We start from the raw sequence: 14,381 nt of genomic DNA, 5'->3' as shown, positions 1-14,381 counted from the left end.
CTCTGCTGTTTACCACCCCTAGCAAACCTCTGGGTCCTGGTGACTGAGGAAGCTTTAAGGGTGTCAGGGAAACTCAGTGAGCATCTTGGGACCATGCCTGATGTCATTCCTTGTCGAAACTGGAAAGTCTGGGCCTTTGAACTTATGGGGATAAAGCAAGAAGAGGGAGAGGTCCTGAAAGTTATAGACCTGGGGCTGAAAATGGCCATGTGCTTGGCACTCTGGAAGGAGGAAAGGCGGGGTCCAGAAAGGAGCAGAGTCAAGATGCTGGGCTGTCACCCTCGGCCTCCTTTCAAGCTCAGCTCCAATGCCATCTCTTGCAGGGGTCCCCCGATGCCCCCGCCAGTGTTCAGTTCTGGAGAAGGGGCATCACCTGCAGAGGGCTAGACTTGACCACCTTCTCCCTGCTTGCTCTCAGACTTTATTCTGCAGAGGTGTGAGCTTCAACCCTAGGGATGTGTCTGCTAAGTTAGCCTGTTCTCCCTTGGGGATGTCAGATCAACTCCTCTCCATTCTACAAGCAAGTGTTAGTTTCAGACACCAGCTCCTCCAGGGAGCCTTCCCTGATGCCCTCGAGTAATGTTAGTGGCCCCTCCTTGCTACACCCCATTTCCTCTGACTCTAGTGAAGACAGACTGTGACTTGCGTGAAGGCATAGCTTGTCTTGTTACCCTTGTATCTCCTTGCAGTCTGAACAGTGTCTGTAACATAACAGGTACCTAAACAATGCTGAATGCACAGGTGACCTTATTTCCAACGTGAGTCCCCTGGACTATTTGGCATCCTTCCTACATGATTGCTACCGCCCTGATCCTCCTTATCTCCAGGGTCAAGGTCCTAGCTCCTTCCACCTCTGGGCCAGTCTCCTAGATTCCCCATGAGGCTGCCAGATTCCAGGCTCCAAGTCAGGAAGCAAGGAGACTCCCAGATTGATGCTAAAACTTGTTAGCAAGTTGTATGTAATTTTATAATGTTTCTGGTAAGTGCTAATTGCCTGTTCCTTAAATATTTCTTGTTCTGCTGGGAAGCAGAGCAATTGCAACTGTGAATGCGCTTCCTACAGCTGGCTGCCCTCATGGAGGGGGCCTGAGTTTCTAAGATTTGAGGATGTGGATATTGACGGAATTGGAGGCCCCTCCCCGACTCCAACCTGGGATGTGACAAACAGAACAAGAAGAATTTCTGGGAAATAAATCCCTCAACTTTTTCCACCCAGGGGCTTGAACTTTTAATGGGAGGGGATGGTGATACTGCGGTACCACCTGCCTACCCGAAGGAAGCTTCTCTCTACCTCAACTGGGGCACAAGGGGTATTGATGCTGATGGGGTCAGGTATGCCTAGGAGAGGTTTCCGGCCTCAAATGCCCCATACCACCTGCGGGAACATTTGTATCCCTGCCAACCTCCCATTCCTGAGCCAAGGTGTCCTGTCCTGTATGGAATTTCCTAAGAGTTGGGACAAAAGGAGGCTAAGATGGGGGTAGAGGTAATGCTGAAGCTCTGGGCCATGAGTCTAGGTTGGAGGGAGAGCTGCAGGACTATGGAGCCAGGGGAGGGGAGCAGGCTTCTAAGCTGAGTGTTTCCTAAATGCTAGGCCCTTTGCTGGTGGTAAAGAATCTGCCTGCCAACGCAGAAGGTGCAAGAGATGAGGGTTTGATCCCTGAGTCAGGAAGATCCCCTGGAGTAGGAAATGGCAACCCACTCCAGTGTTCTCGCCTGGAAAATTCCATGAGCAGAGGAGCCTGGCAGGTTACAGTCCAAAGGGATCACAAAGAATCAGACATGACTGGGCTACTGAGTGCACACACACACACACCACACAGGCCCTATGCTGGGGGCATCACTGTATGGAATTCTCTCAAGACTCCTATGAGATGAATGCTTATCAGTCCTTCTTCACAGATGAGAAAGCTCAGGCTGAGGGAAGCTGAGGGATTGGCTGAAGATCACACACATGGCCAGTGGCAGAACTCGATTGTAAATTGGGTTTGTCTGACCCCAGAGCCTATGCGGACAGTGGGGAATGTGGGCTCTTGGCACCTGAGTGCTGGGAGGTGGTAAAGCAGGCCAAAGGGGATTGAGAGGGTATAGAGGAAGGGTGCTTGACTGTGCCAGGCCCTGGGCTAGGCCCTGTGGGACCAGATACATTAATAACCTGTCATCTGCCTAGAATGGGCTTTGATAGGAGCCAGCATTTGGCTTGGAATGATCATCAAAGAGGGCCTTGGATGCCATGTGAATGACTGTGCTTTATCCTGAAAGCAATGAGAAGTTGTCATCTGGGACTTCCCTGGCAGTCCACTGTTTAAGAATCTGTCTTGCAACACAGGGGATGTGGGTTTGACCCTTGGTCAGGAAACTAAGATCTTACATGCCATGGAGCACCTAAGCCTGTGTGCCACAACTATAGAATCCTCAAAGTGCAACGAAAAATTCTGCATAATGCAACGAAGATCCCGTGTGCAGCAACTAAGACCTGATGGAGTCAAATAAGTAAATAAATATTTTTTTAAAAAGGTTTTTTTTTTTTTTAATGTAGCAGGAACCATGCTAGATTTGGATTCTAGGAAGATCACTGGGCTGCATGAGGCAGAAGGCTGGGGTGGAGGGAGAGGTGATGAAGGCCTCAGTCACATCAGTGACAGAGGGAAAGCTGACAGAATCTGGGGACTGAGTCAGAGACAGCAGAAGGAGGAAGTGGAAGGGAGGCCGCGTGACGGCGCGGGTAGTGGCGCTGGGTATGGAGACAGGGGAGACGGGGGCGTAGGGGTGGGCGTGGAGATGGAGAGCTTGGCTTTGGATGGTGTTAATGGACTGAAAACTCGTGTCTCCCCAAATTCATATGTTGAAGTTCTAATCCCTCAGTGAGGTTGTATTTGGAAATGGGGTCTCTAAGAACATACTAAAGGTTAAACAAGGTCATAGGGTGGGGCCCTGATCTGACAGGATTAGTGTCCTTATGAGAAGAGACAGCAGAGAACTTGCATTCTTCTTCCCTATCCATGTGCACGTATCCAGGAAAGGCCTTCTGAGGACACAGTGAGAAGGAGCCACCTGCAAGCCAGAAAGACATCTGGCAGCCATCTGAAGTCAGCCCTGACCAGAAACTGCATCAGCTGGTACCCTGACCTTGAACTTCTAGCCTTCAGAATCGTGAGAAAATAAAGTTATGTTATTTAGGCTACCCAGTCTTTGGGATTTTGTTATGGCAGCCAGAACAGACCTAAGCCAGATGTGATGGGCTCGAGATATCCAAGGGGGAAGCTGTGTAAGATGTGTCACAAGTAGACTGATGTCTATTGGGGAGCAGATTTGAAAGTCCCCAGGGTTCAGGCTAGGTTGAAGCCATGGGAGTAGATGTGATCAATGGTGGAAGGTTCTAGAAAGAGGATGAAAGCTGAGGGCCTGAGAAGCGCCTGCCCTGAGAGAACCATGCAGGAGCTGAGAGGGAGCAGCCAGGGAGGAGAGGACCCAGGAAGTGGCAGGGAGAGAAGCCCAGAACAGATGGGAAGGGACCAGTCACATCGGGGCCCCAGGGAACTCAGCCGCCCACCTCTTCCACAAAGAAGGCATTGACTCAGCATGAAGGTGTGAGACCCTCAAACACAAGGTCAAAGGTGGAAGGACAAGAAGGGAAAGGCAGGCCCATCCCAACATGTAATCCTTCCTGGGTTCTTCCTGCTGGACAAGGTGCCAACTCTTTCTGAAACCTTGATTGAGACCCTTGGAGACAAGGGTCTGCCTTCTGCCACTTCTGCCTCCATAAGCTTCACCATAGCCACCGTGAATGACTTCCTTTCCCAGCCAGCCTAGGGAGTGAGGGGGAGGCAGGGACCTAGGACCAGGGCTATCCGAGGAAGCTGGGGACACCTGGGGGACAGACAGAGAGACTTGTGTCCCTGCAGAGGAGGATGTACCCTAGAGTGGAGGGCAGTGGTCATCAGGGCCTTTCTTGGCCCCCAGGGCACGGCACCTCTATGCTCCCGGCAATGTGCCAGGAGCCTTTTGTAATCTCGTTTCATAACACTGCACAACAGTGTGATACGGTCGACATTATTGCCTCCATTTCACCAGTGGGGAACCTGAGGCTCAGAGAGACTGTATGACTTGCCTAAGGTCATACATCTGGGGCTGTGCTGGGATTCAGCAGCTCGGGTCCAAGTCCAGAGTCCGTTCTATCTTCACGGAACCTGCTGCCTCTGCACCCAGAACTGAGGTAGCCCCTGTGAGTTAGTGAGGTCTCTAGATGCCCAGACTCTCTTCTCTCTTCCTACTCTGTCATGGTTCTGAGAAGTCCTCTGGCCCACACTTATTTCGTGACCAGCGGTCACATAGCATTATGTTTTTAGGTCAAGTCTATGTGCCCCTATTGTAACCTCAGCCCCCAGCTTCATACAGGTCATATATCAATCAATACTGAGTGAAATGGACAAATGACCTCATCCAATCTCTAGTAACAAGGACCCCAGGCTCACGATATGTGGCCCTCTTGATTAGGGCAGAGCTTTGGCTTCCATAACGATTTTATAAGGAATTGCAATTCTGCAACTTTGGAGGGCTCCTGGTATAAGAGGAAAATCATGGGCTTTGAAGTCGGAGAGACCGGGGTCGAATCTCGACTCTGCCGGGTCCCACACTTCTGTATGACCCTGGGCAGGTCACTTACCCTCTGAGTCTCTGATTCCTCTACTATAAAAGAGCAGCCATCATCACAGAGTTGCAATTATGGAATGAGATGGAGTGGTACTTTTCAAGCTAGTGCTTAGCCACAAATCCCCTCTTAAACGAGGGCTTACAGGAGGAGAGGGGGAGATGGAGGCAGGGTCAGGGTCCTCCCTGCTGGGCATCCCCACCCCTATAAGTGAGTGGTCCCCAAGGGATCTCAAGTCTTTACGTGACACTGTTTGTGCAATGAACATTCAATGAGACAATGGATGGTCAGCTTCTGGTATATCATAGGCTCTCCACAAATGATGGGTCCCCTTCTTTTAAAATGAAATCACACCAAACGAGCCCAATTCCCCTTTCCCACGTAACAACCCTTCAAATATTTGGACACAGCTCTCAAGTCTCCCCTGAGTCCACTTTTCTCTGAAAAAGCATTCAGGAGGCTGTTAACCTTTCTCACTGGGTTTGACTTGAAGTCCTCTCCTTATCCATCTCAAGCTGGGGTCTCCACACCTCTGCCCAATTCTCTGATGCCTGATCAGAATAGAATAAAGTGTCACTCACTCCCTGGGAAAAATTCTAGCAGCCAATTTTTGAACATTCAAACAGGACTTGAAATTTCTCCCCATTTCATCTTATCCTGGTACTTTAGCCAACTGCTCCACCCTGTTGAGCTCTTTCTGCCTGCTGTTTGCTGACTGTAGCGACCACCATCCATCTCAAACTCATGTGACTTTGGTCTTATTCAAGCCATGAATAAGATATGAAAAGATTTGGGAATACGGTAGAAAGATTTGGGAAGATGGATGGCACAGAATCATTCTTCCCCACTTTTGGTAACTGCTAAACATCTATGCAACTGCTGAAATGGGGAAACCTAGAAACTTTGAGTCTAAATCCACTCCCATGTCCAAAGAAGTGAGTGGCAGAGCTTGGGCCTGAATCAAGGTCTCTTGATTTCTTGCCTGGGGCTCTTTCCTGCATATATATAACTTTATGTGCCAGAAGAGCACATTCATTTAACTACCTCTGTACTTACTCACTTCAGTTCAGTTCAGTCGGTCAGTCGTGTCCGTCTCTTTGCGACTGCGTGAACTGCAGCACACCAGACCTCCCTGTCCATCACCAACTCCCGGAGTTCACCCAAACCCAAGTCCATCGAGTCGGTGATGTCATCCAACCATCTCATCCTCTGTCGTCCCCTTCTCCTCCTGCCCTCAGTCTTTCCCAGCATTAGAGTCTTTTCCAATGAGTCAGCTCTTCGCATGAGGTGGCCAAAGTACTGGAGTTTCAGCTTCAGCATCAGTCCTTCCAATGAACACCCAGGACTGATCTCCTTTAGGATGGACTGGTTGGATCTCCTTGCAGTCCAAGGGACTCTCAAGAGTCTTTTCCAACACCAAAGTTCACAAGCATCAATTCTTCTGCTCTCAGCTTTCTTTATAGTCCAACTCTCACATCCATACATGACCCCTGGAAAAACCATAGCCTTGACTAGATGGACCTTTGTTGGACTCACTCACTAGTTAACTCACTCATCACCTTATAATTTGCAGCACTGTCCCCAATGGCCTGTTATTATCTCCATTTCACAGATGAAGACACAGAGCCCTGGAGAGGCTGGAAAGGGACAGAATCAGGATTTGAACTCAGCACATGTCATCCAGTTCTCTGTCTGCTGGTCTGTCTCACTCAGAGGTGTGCTTCCTATTTTGAGGACAGTTCCTCTATCATCCCGACCCCAGTGGGCATCAAGGTGTGACAGTGTTCCTGCAGGAAATAAGGAGTGGCCTCCTGTTATGGGTTGAATCGTGTTCTCCAGAAAAGATGTGCAGAATCCTCACCCCCTGGCCCCTGTGTATGTGACCTTCCTTGGAGATAGGGTCTTTGCAGAAGTAATCAAGTTAAGACGGTGAGTCTGATGTATGTCTGATGTTCCACGGGAAGAGCAGAGAGACACACAGGGACGTGCAACATGAGGGGCAGAGATTAGAATGATGCAGCTACAAGCTAAGGATCGCCGGCCACCACCGGAAGCCAGGAAGAAGCAAGGAAGGGGTCTACCCAGAATCTCATGGGGAGCCTGGCCCTCCTGACACCTTGAGTTCAGACTTCTGGCCTCTAGAATTGTGACAGAATAAACTTCTGCTGTTGAAACCACCCAGTTGGTGGTGGTTTGTTAGGGCAGCCCTTAGGAGATGAGTACAGTCCCTGTGTACCCATTTGGGTCACAGAGGCCAGGTCCTGGTCCACGGGAGGTGTGAGGCAGCCTGAGTGCAGTGAGAGACCTTTGGAGCTGCTCCCCCTACAGGGACCTGTGTGGGCGTCTCAGGTGGCTCAGCGGCTAAAGAATCTGCCTGCAATGCAGGGGATGTGGGTTTGACCCATGGGTTGGGAAGATCCCCTGGAGAAGGGCATGGCAACCCACTCCAGTATTCTTGCCTGGAGAATCCCAAGGACAGAGGAGCCTGGCAGGCTCTGGTCCATGGGGTGGCAAAGAATTGAACATGACTGAAGCAACTTAGCATGCATGCACACACGCAGCATGCGCAGGGTCCCATGGAGAAGGACACCATCTCTGAATGAGGTGTGGGAGGATGCCCCTCTCCCCCACAGCTGCCCCCTGTCTGGTAGCCCCCTCGTCATTTTAGACCGACAACTCACTGTCTTGATAAAGCCTTTCCTGATACCCCGGAAAGGATGACCAGCCTTTCTCTATGCTCCCACTGGCTCTGCTGGCGATGATTATCTTGCTTTAATAATAGCTTATTTGTACAGGAGGCTCAGCTTGGTGCTCTGTGATGACCTAGGGGGTAGGATGGGGGTGGGGTGGGAGGGGGGTCCAAGAGGGAGGGTATATATGTATGCTTACGGCTGATTCACTTCACTGTGCAGCAGAAACTAACACAATATTGTAAGGCAATTATACCGCAAAAAAAAAAAAAAAAAAGATAGCTCATTTGTTTTTTCCTCTGACCATGCAGGTCCTTTACGGTGAAGGTCTAGATCTGCTGCATCTGTTCCCCGAGTGCTAGTCTAGGGTCGGGTACCTAACAAGGCCTTCCAAAAGACTTGGGGGTGTTGTGATGGGGATCTTGTTGTGGGGATCTGCGTTGGCAGCCATCTGCCATCAGGAGGTTTGGCTGTATACAAAGATGAATGATCGTGACAATATCTCTTGGAGCCCAGACTGCTGTTCCCTCAGTGCCTGTTCCCACCAAGAGATGAAGGTCACCCTCGTCTGCACCCTCCTCAGGTCACCAGTGGTGTGTGTCTGGCCCTAGCCCTGTGCATACAGTCACTCATCACCATGACAGCCAAATAGGGTAGCTTGGGAAGCTACTGTCTCCAGTTCAAAGATTTCAAAAAGTAAGCAAGTATGAGGACTTGCAAAGGTCTACACAGGCCAGGTGTGAATCAGGGGTGGAACTGATGTGTGTGCCTGGTGCTGGGAGCCAGCACTTTAAGTGACTGGCCCCAGATAATCCTCAAAACAGCCAAGGAGACCCACTGGACCAAGGAGAAGGCTGGGGCTCAGAGAAGTCGAATAACAGGTCCAAGGAGAGGAACCTAGTACAGAGCAGAGCCAAGATTCGAACCCAGGGTTTGCTGACTTAAAGCAGCCCCCAAGTGTCTGACTCATTGGCTCCCCCACGGCATCAGTTACCTTCATAAGAAGCCTTGAAGCCCAAGGAGCTGCCACTGCCATCTGTCTGGAAGAGGAGCCACATTTGATGGTTGGTGCTGACGATGAGATCTGGGACCGACGTACCTGTCAGGCTGTCGGGAGAGAGACATTTAGAGGTGTGAACCCACCGTGGAACCCCAACAGAAAGACTGTGTCACTGATGGCATCTAAAGGCACATCGAGGAGCCAGGGTCACTCGTGTGAATCCTGGGTCCCAGTGCTGTGGGCACTGAGCCTGGCAGCACGTGCTCACGTGCTGGGAGACGCATGACCACTCCCCTCTGCACAGGCCAAGCTGCTTCTGCACCGCGACTCCCCTCCCCAGACCCCTGGGCTCAGGGGAGAGATCTGCAGCCTCACTTGCATCGGGAGGGATGGCTGGAGCCAGGTCCAATCGAGGGGAATGTCTACACTCCCGCAACCTCCCACCTTTCGTGTGAACGGGACTGCAGGGAAGATACAGACAGAAACCCATTTTCCCAGTTGGAACCCAGACACTCCCTTTAATGAGGCATGTCTTCCCATTCCAGCATGAGAAAGTGAGGCTTTAAGTGCAGCCCCCACCATGGGCAACACTGCTTCTGAAAAAGCAAGTTTAGACATGGAGAGGAGTCTGATTCAACTCGCATTCACCAGGCACCTACCCAAGCCAGACCATTTCCCTTCCATTATCTCATTTAGTGTCCCCACAGCCCAGCGAGGTAGGAGTTGTGTTACCCCCATCGTACAGATGAGAAGACGGAGGTACAAAATGGGCAGTGGCTTTCCCAAGATCAGCCTACTGGAGAGTGGCAGGGTCAGATTCCACTGCGTAGGCTGGGGTACCAGAAGAAACCTGACTTCCTTCTTCTGCTGAGACCAGACAAATCTTCAGCACAGATGGGGTGTGAGGGGCTGGGGAGGGGTGGTTGGATTAATGAGCTCTAATCTCTGCTCCACCCTAGGGTCTCAAAGCTTGAGGGGGCCTGAGTTGGTTGTAGAGAAATGATCGGTACAACATGAATGCCGTCGGGATGGAGCAGGGATAGACTGCCTGGCATACACTAGCTTGGCCCATGTGACATCCCTGGCCTGGGGACCTGACCCTGACATTCTGCAATGATGGGGACCCTGACATTCTGCAATGAGTAAGGAATGACCCCAGGATGGTAGTGAGTAAGGGAGAAGACAGGCTTCTGCTTTTCTTTTGCATGACCCAATGATGACAACAAAGGAATCATTTTGCATTGTTTCCCTGAAGTTTTTTTTTTTAATTTATTTATTTTAATTGGAGGACAATCACTTCACAACACTGTGATGGCCCCTGCCACACATCATTCCTGAAGTTTTGAACTTGACATTGGACTAAAGAGATCTGAGGGTGGTGGGAGAGTCCCTGGGCTGCTACAGAACTTGTTGGGATCTCATTCAAGCTAGACTGGTCCAGAGACCTGGGTACAAGCTGTGGATCTGTCATTCATTTGCTGTGGGACCTTGGGCAAGTGGCTGAGCCTCTCTGAGCTTTTTCACCCCATATAAATGAGGGGTTGAATTGTATGATCCCCCAGTCTTTTCAGCTCTGCTGTTCTAAGGTTTTCTCTATGACAAAGCATACTGGGGCATGAAGGAGACAGAGTGGGATCCTGGCCTCTTGGGTACATTGAGCTGGTGTACCACACAGGTCAGCACACCAGGGCAGGTGAGTGATGGGGATGCAGAGAAGAGGGGAGGTGTTGAGTGTGATGGGTAAACCATGTGACAACCTGATGGGGCCACAGAGTACCCAGATATCTGACCAAACATAATTCTGGGTGTTCCTGGATGAGATTAGCATTTAAAAAGTGGAACTGAGTAAAGCAGATTGCTCTCCCCAGTGAAGGTGGGCCTCATCCAATCAGTTGAAGACCTGAGTAGACCAAAAAGGTGGACTCTCTCCCAAGTGAAAGAGAATGCTTTCTGCCTGCCTGACTTTCAGCTAGGACAGTGTCTGTTCCCACCCTGCCCTTGAACTGAACCTCAGCTTTTCCTGGGTCTTGAGCCTGCTGGCCTTTGCTCTAGAATGCCATCATCGGCTCTCCTGGCTCTCCAGCTTACTGATTCAGCCTGCAGGTCTTGGGGCTCGTCAGTTCCCATTATCATATAATAAATCCTTTTCTTCATAAGTATATCCTATTGGTTGTTTCTTTGGAGAAGCCTAAATCCTGCTGGTTGTTTCTTTGGAGAAGCCTGACAACTACAGTGGAGAGTAGGCAGTAGGGAGGTTGCCCTTCAGGCTGACATCCCATTCCTTTCTCTCAAGAGATCCCAAATCCCAGCCATGTCACTTAACATGCTAGGGGACCTCATTCAACTGCACTAATAGGATCTTTCCCGGTAGATGTGGGGAGGTATGAGAAGCACCCAGGACAGAACAGCTTCTGGACAAGCCAGCTATTACAGAATGTCCATTTCTTGCTCAGCATTATGAGCAGAGGGTGCTGGCTGGGAGGGTGTATGGTAATAGCATGGGATGCTATCCTTGACCAGAATCAAAAGACACGAACTCAAGTGCTAGTTCTGCCACCAACCACCTTTGTACCCCCTGGGCCTCAGTTTCTCCATCGGTTAAATGGGATAATAGCACCTTCCTCACAGGGCTCCTGTGGGAGTTAAATGAGATAACTGATGTGTCTGGGCACACAGTAGTCACCGAATGTATGTGAAATCTCCCCTCCTTCTTGGCAGGGGAGGTGGACGAGGTCAGGTCTGTCTGTCTGTCGGACTCTGGGTCACACACACTGAATAGGAACATACTCCTGCTTTCAAGTCAGGCTAATCATGGTGGACAGAGGAGCCAAATGGCCCCCAACAGCTGAGACCTGGTGTAATGAAACCCGGGACAACCCAACATTATCCTTTCCCTTGACTAGACCATGTCATTCTAACCTTTCTGGGCTCAGAATATGTGGTCACTACGTCCATGCGGTCCCAATTCCCGGAAACCATCCTTCTCCCAGACAGTTCTGAGCATGCAGGGAAATTAGCAAAACACTTCCACTGCCTCTGTCTGAAGTCAGGCCGCCACAGATGTACACGGCCTTGAGGAAAAACTCCTGGTGGCAGAAGCAGGGTCTACATAGATGCACACAGCCAACTGCAATGCTCCAGGCATACACGCCAAATCTCTATTACCCTGGCTCCCCAAGAGGCTGCTCCTCCTACACACCTTCCCTGATCTTTCCTCATGAGAAGCGTCCTGTTTTCCTTGGTAGGAGTGGAGAGAGATGGAAGGATTGCTGCTGAAAGCAGCAGCGCTGAGGCCACCTGTCCTGGCCATAGCAAGGTGGCAGCGAGTGTGGCAGGAAGACTCAGCAGGCCCGTCCCACTGCCCTCAGCCAAGGCACACGTGCTCCTGCCTTGCCCACCACATGCTCCGCATCACTCACATGTAGAGCACCGTTTTCTGGTCCCCGTCCTGCCCGCCGTCCCCAACCGTCAGGGTGTCGTAACCCCTCTCCAGGTCAAACTCCTCGAAGGCCAGCTTGATCACCTGCGGAGGGAGCAGGGATTAGGCAGCAGGCAGGGGCCGCCGGGAGAGCCTTTCTTGGCCTCAAAGATAGCAAGAAGCTCCATGTCCCGATGCTCAGAGCACCGTGACAACACCCCACGCAACCCTCCATCCACACCGAGCACTTCCCGGCCACCTTTCAGAGTGTGAGCTTTTTCTCTTCTGGGCCACACAGTCTCTGGGGTTCCCTGATGTTTTCCAAATTGGATCACAGAACATCTGGACAATTCTGGGGGCTGTCATGGCAACCCCAGGCACATCTGGCCAACTGTAAGATGATTAGACTCTGCCTTCATGCTTTCACGCACAGAAATCCCTGTGGAATTGGTGGCAAATTTTCAGGCCACATGTGGAATCTCAGCTATGTGGTCCCTGGGGACCTGCAGAAGTTTCTCTCAGCCTCTCCTGTGCCCGCTTTTCTCCATGCACTTTGTCTATTTGTGGAATAAATGAATGTTCCAGGAAAGGCATTTCAACAAGATTCTTCTCTCTTACTTGGTTTAGTCCTGCCTGCCACAAATATATACTAAAGACCCACCACGTGCCAGCCTAGGAGGCAGGGTTTCAGTGGTCAGCATGACATGATCCCTGCCGTAGGTGAGGGGGCAGAGAGGAAAAAAACTAATAATCACAACCCTACACACTTCACACACCTACACACCCTAGACACCAAGTGTGTAGGTGACAGATATTACTTGAAGCCTGCAGCTCACCCAGCCTGCGGTGGGGCGAGGTTGGGAGACTGTTTGTGATGAGGGTGGGGTGGGTCCTGAGAGTTCTGACAGCTCTGGAAGACTGTCAGGTCAAAGGGGGATGCTGGGAGAGGCAGGGGTCAGGCGCAGAAGGCCTGAGCTGTGGCAGAGATGGAACATTCCAGAACAAGCGCTCAGTGTCTATCAGTGCAGATCTGGAAACAGAACATAGTTGCCAGCTGCCTCACTCTGGGGGGACAATGTGATGGGGCTTTCAGGGCAAGGAGGTGACTCAGGAATGTCTAGAACTTGAGAAGGCTGCCTGCAGCCAGGTTCTCATAGCCCCCTCCTGCCCCAGAGAGCTGCGTTCCTTCTGCGGGAGCGGCGTCAGGAGCGCTGTCCGCAGTGGGTGACGGGGACGCTCAGGTGTTGGAGGAGAACGCTGGTCTGGAGGCTTGTGTGGAAACTGACACGGCAGCAGTGGGGCCCGGGTGGTGAGGAAGGCTCCAGGCTGCAGGGGCGGTGTGGTGAGCAGTGCAGGAGGGTGATGCAGACGGAAGAGAGAGTCAGGTCCTGGAGTGCTTGGGGCTTTGTGACTGATGGATGTGGGCACTGAGGGAGGGGTGGTTTGGGATGACCTGCAGATTCCCGGCTGGGGCAATCGGGGTGGTGGGTGGTGGTGCCTTTCACGAAGACAGGACGCTCAGAGTCGCCTCCCCTAAGCATCTCAGCTGGTCCTCTTTCTGTCTGTTTCAGTCTGGTTTCAGTGTGATGAAGATCTCCAGTCTCCCTGTAGGGAGGCAGAAAGTGCTTCTTTGCTTTCTCTTCTGCTAACTCGAGGAGTAAAGAATCCCCGTTGTTAGCTTTTCCTATGGCCGTGCAGGCTTCTGCTGTCCAGACCAAACAGCGCAGCAGAGCCTCACCCTAGGGTGCTCTCGGGGTCCCAGGAAGGAACCCTCTGCTGTGCTTGTGTGTGAGCCGGCACTGCCCGTGCTGGGCTCTCGGCACCGGGCCTGGGACCCATGGAGAGGAGCTGCAGACAGGACGGGGAGGACGGGTGACTCTGGCTGGGAGGAGGCCACAGGAGGCTTCCTGGAGGACGTGAAGCCCAGGCTGAGGTTGGGAGGTGGGCTGGAGCAGTCCAATACATGGAGAAGGAAGGGAAAGTGATCCAAGCAGAGAGATGAGCAGGCGCGGAGGTGCAGGATGCAGGACTTGTCCAGAAACTCCAGGTGGATCTGGAGTTGTGTGGCTGAGAGGGAAGCAGAGGGTGGGGACCCGAGACAAGCAGGAGGAGCCGGATGAGGAAGCGCTGCCTGTCGTATTACAGACTCGGGCTCTGTCCTCAAGACAAGGGGGGATCAGGAAGAGATGTAAGTAAAGGCGTGGGGTGGGATGTTTGTTTTAGGAGAAACAGTATTGAGGGCTGGTGGAAAATGTCTGGGCTGTACAGTGGTGTGGGTAAAGGAGGATGCGGGCCTGAAGCAGGCAGTGGCTGGGGGCTGTTAGAAAACAGGGGATGGAGGGACTAGAGGTACTGACCTAGAGGAGAGAGACTCGAGGGCGGAGGCAGGAGCAGCAGCAGCAACTCTGCCTGGCCCCATCCAGGGGCAGAAGGTGGAGATGAGAGGCACTGAAAACCAACTCTGTGGCTGTCAGAACTGTACCGCAATGAAAAGGACTGTGTTCAGAGGTAGTGAGCACCCCAATCACTGGGGGTAAGTATCACGAGGAGAGGATTCCTGCTTGGGACTCTCAGATAGTTTCAACAAAAATACTAGACCCTCCTAATAAAAATCCTTGTTGG

At 51.7% G+C, this 14,381-nt stretch overlaps 1 protein-coding gene across 2 annotated transcripts in view; it reads right to left on the bottom strand.

Moving 5' to 3' along the window:
- Positions 1-14,381, bottom strand: part of CSMD2 (CUB and Sushi multiple domains 2) — a 684,323-nt gene that overhangs the window by 275,982 nt on the left and 393,960 nt on the right. For both annotated transcript variants that reach the window (XM_043878199.1, XM_043878200.1), the window contains exons 11-12: positions 11,761-11,864; positions 8,336-8,448 (exon numbers count right to left, since the gene is read on the bottom strand). In XM_043878199.1, coding sequence (XP_043734134.1) covers positions 8,336-8,448; positions 11,761-11,864 — 217 coding nt within the window. The remainder of the gene's footprint in view (positions 1-8,335; positions 8,449-11,760; positions 11,865-14,381) is intronic.

This window comes from Cervus elaphus, chromosome 20, assembly GCF_910594005.1.
Source record: "Cervus elaphus chromosome 20, mCerEla1.1, whole genome shotgun sequence".
NCBI classification, from domain to species: Eukaryota; Metazoa; Chordata; class Mammalia; order Artiodactyla; family Cervidae; genus Cervus; species Cervus elaphus.
This window is presented reverse-complemented; position numbering and strand designations above follow the sequence as displayed.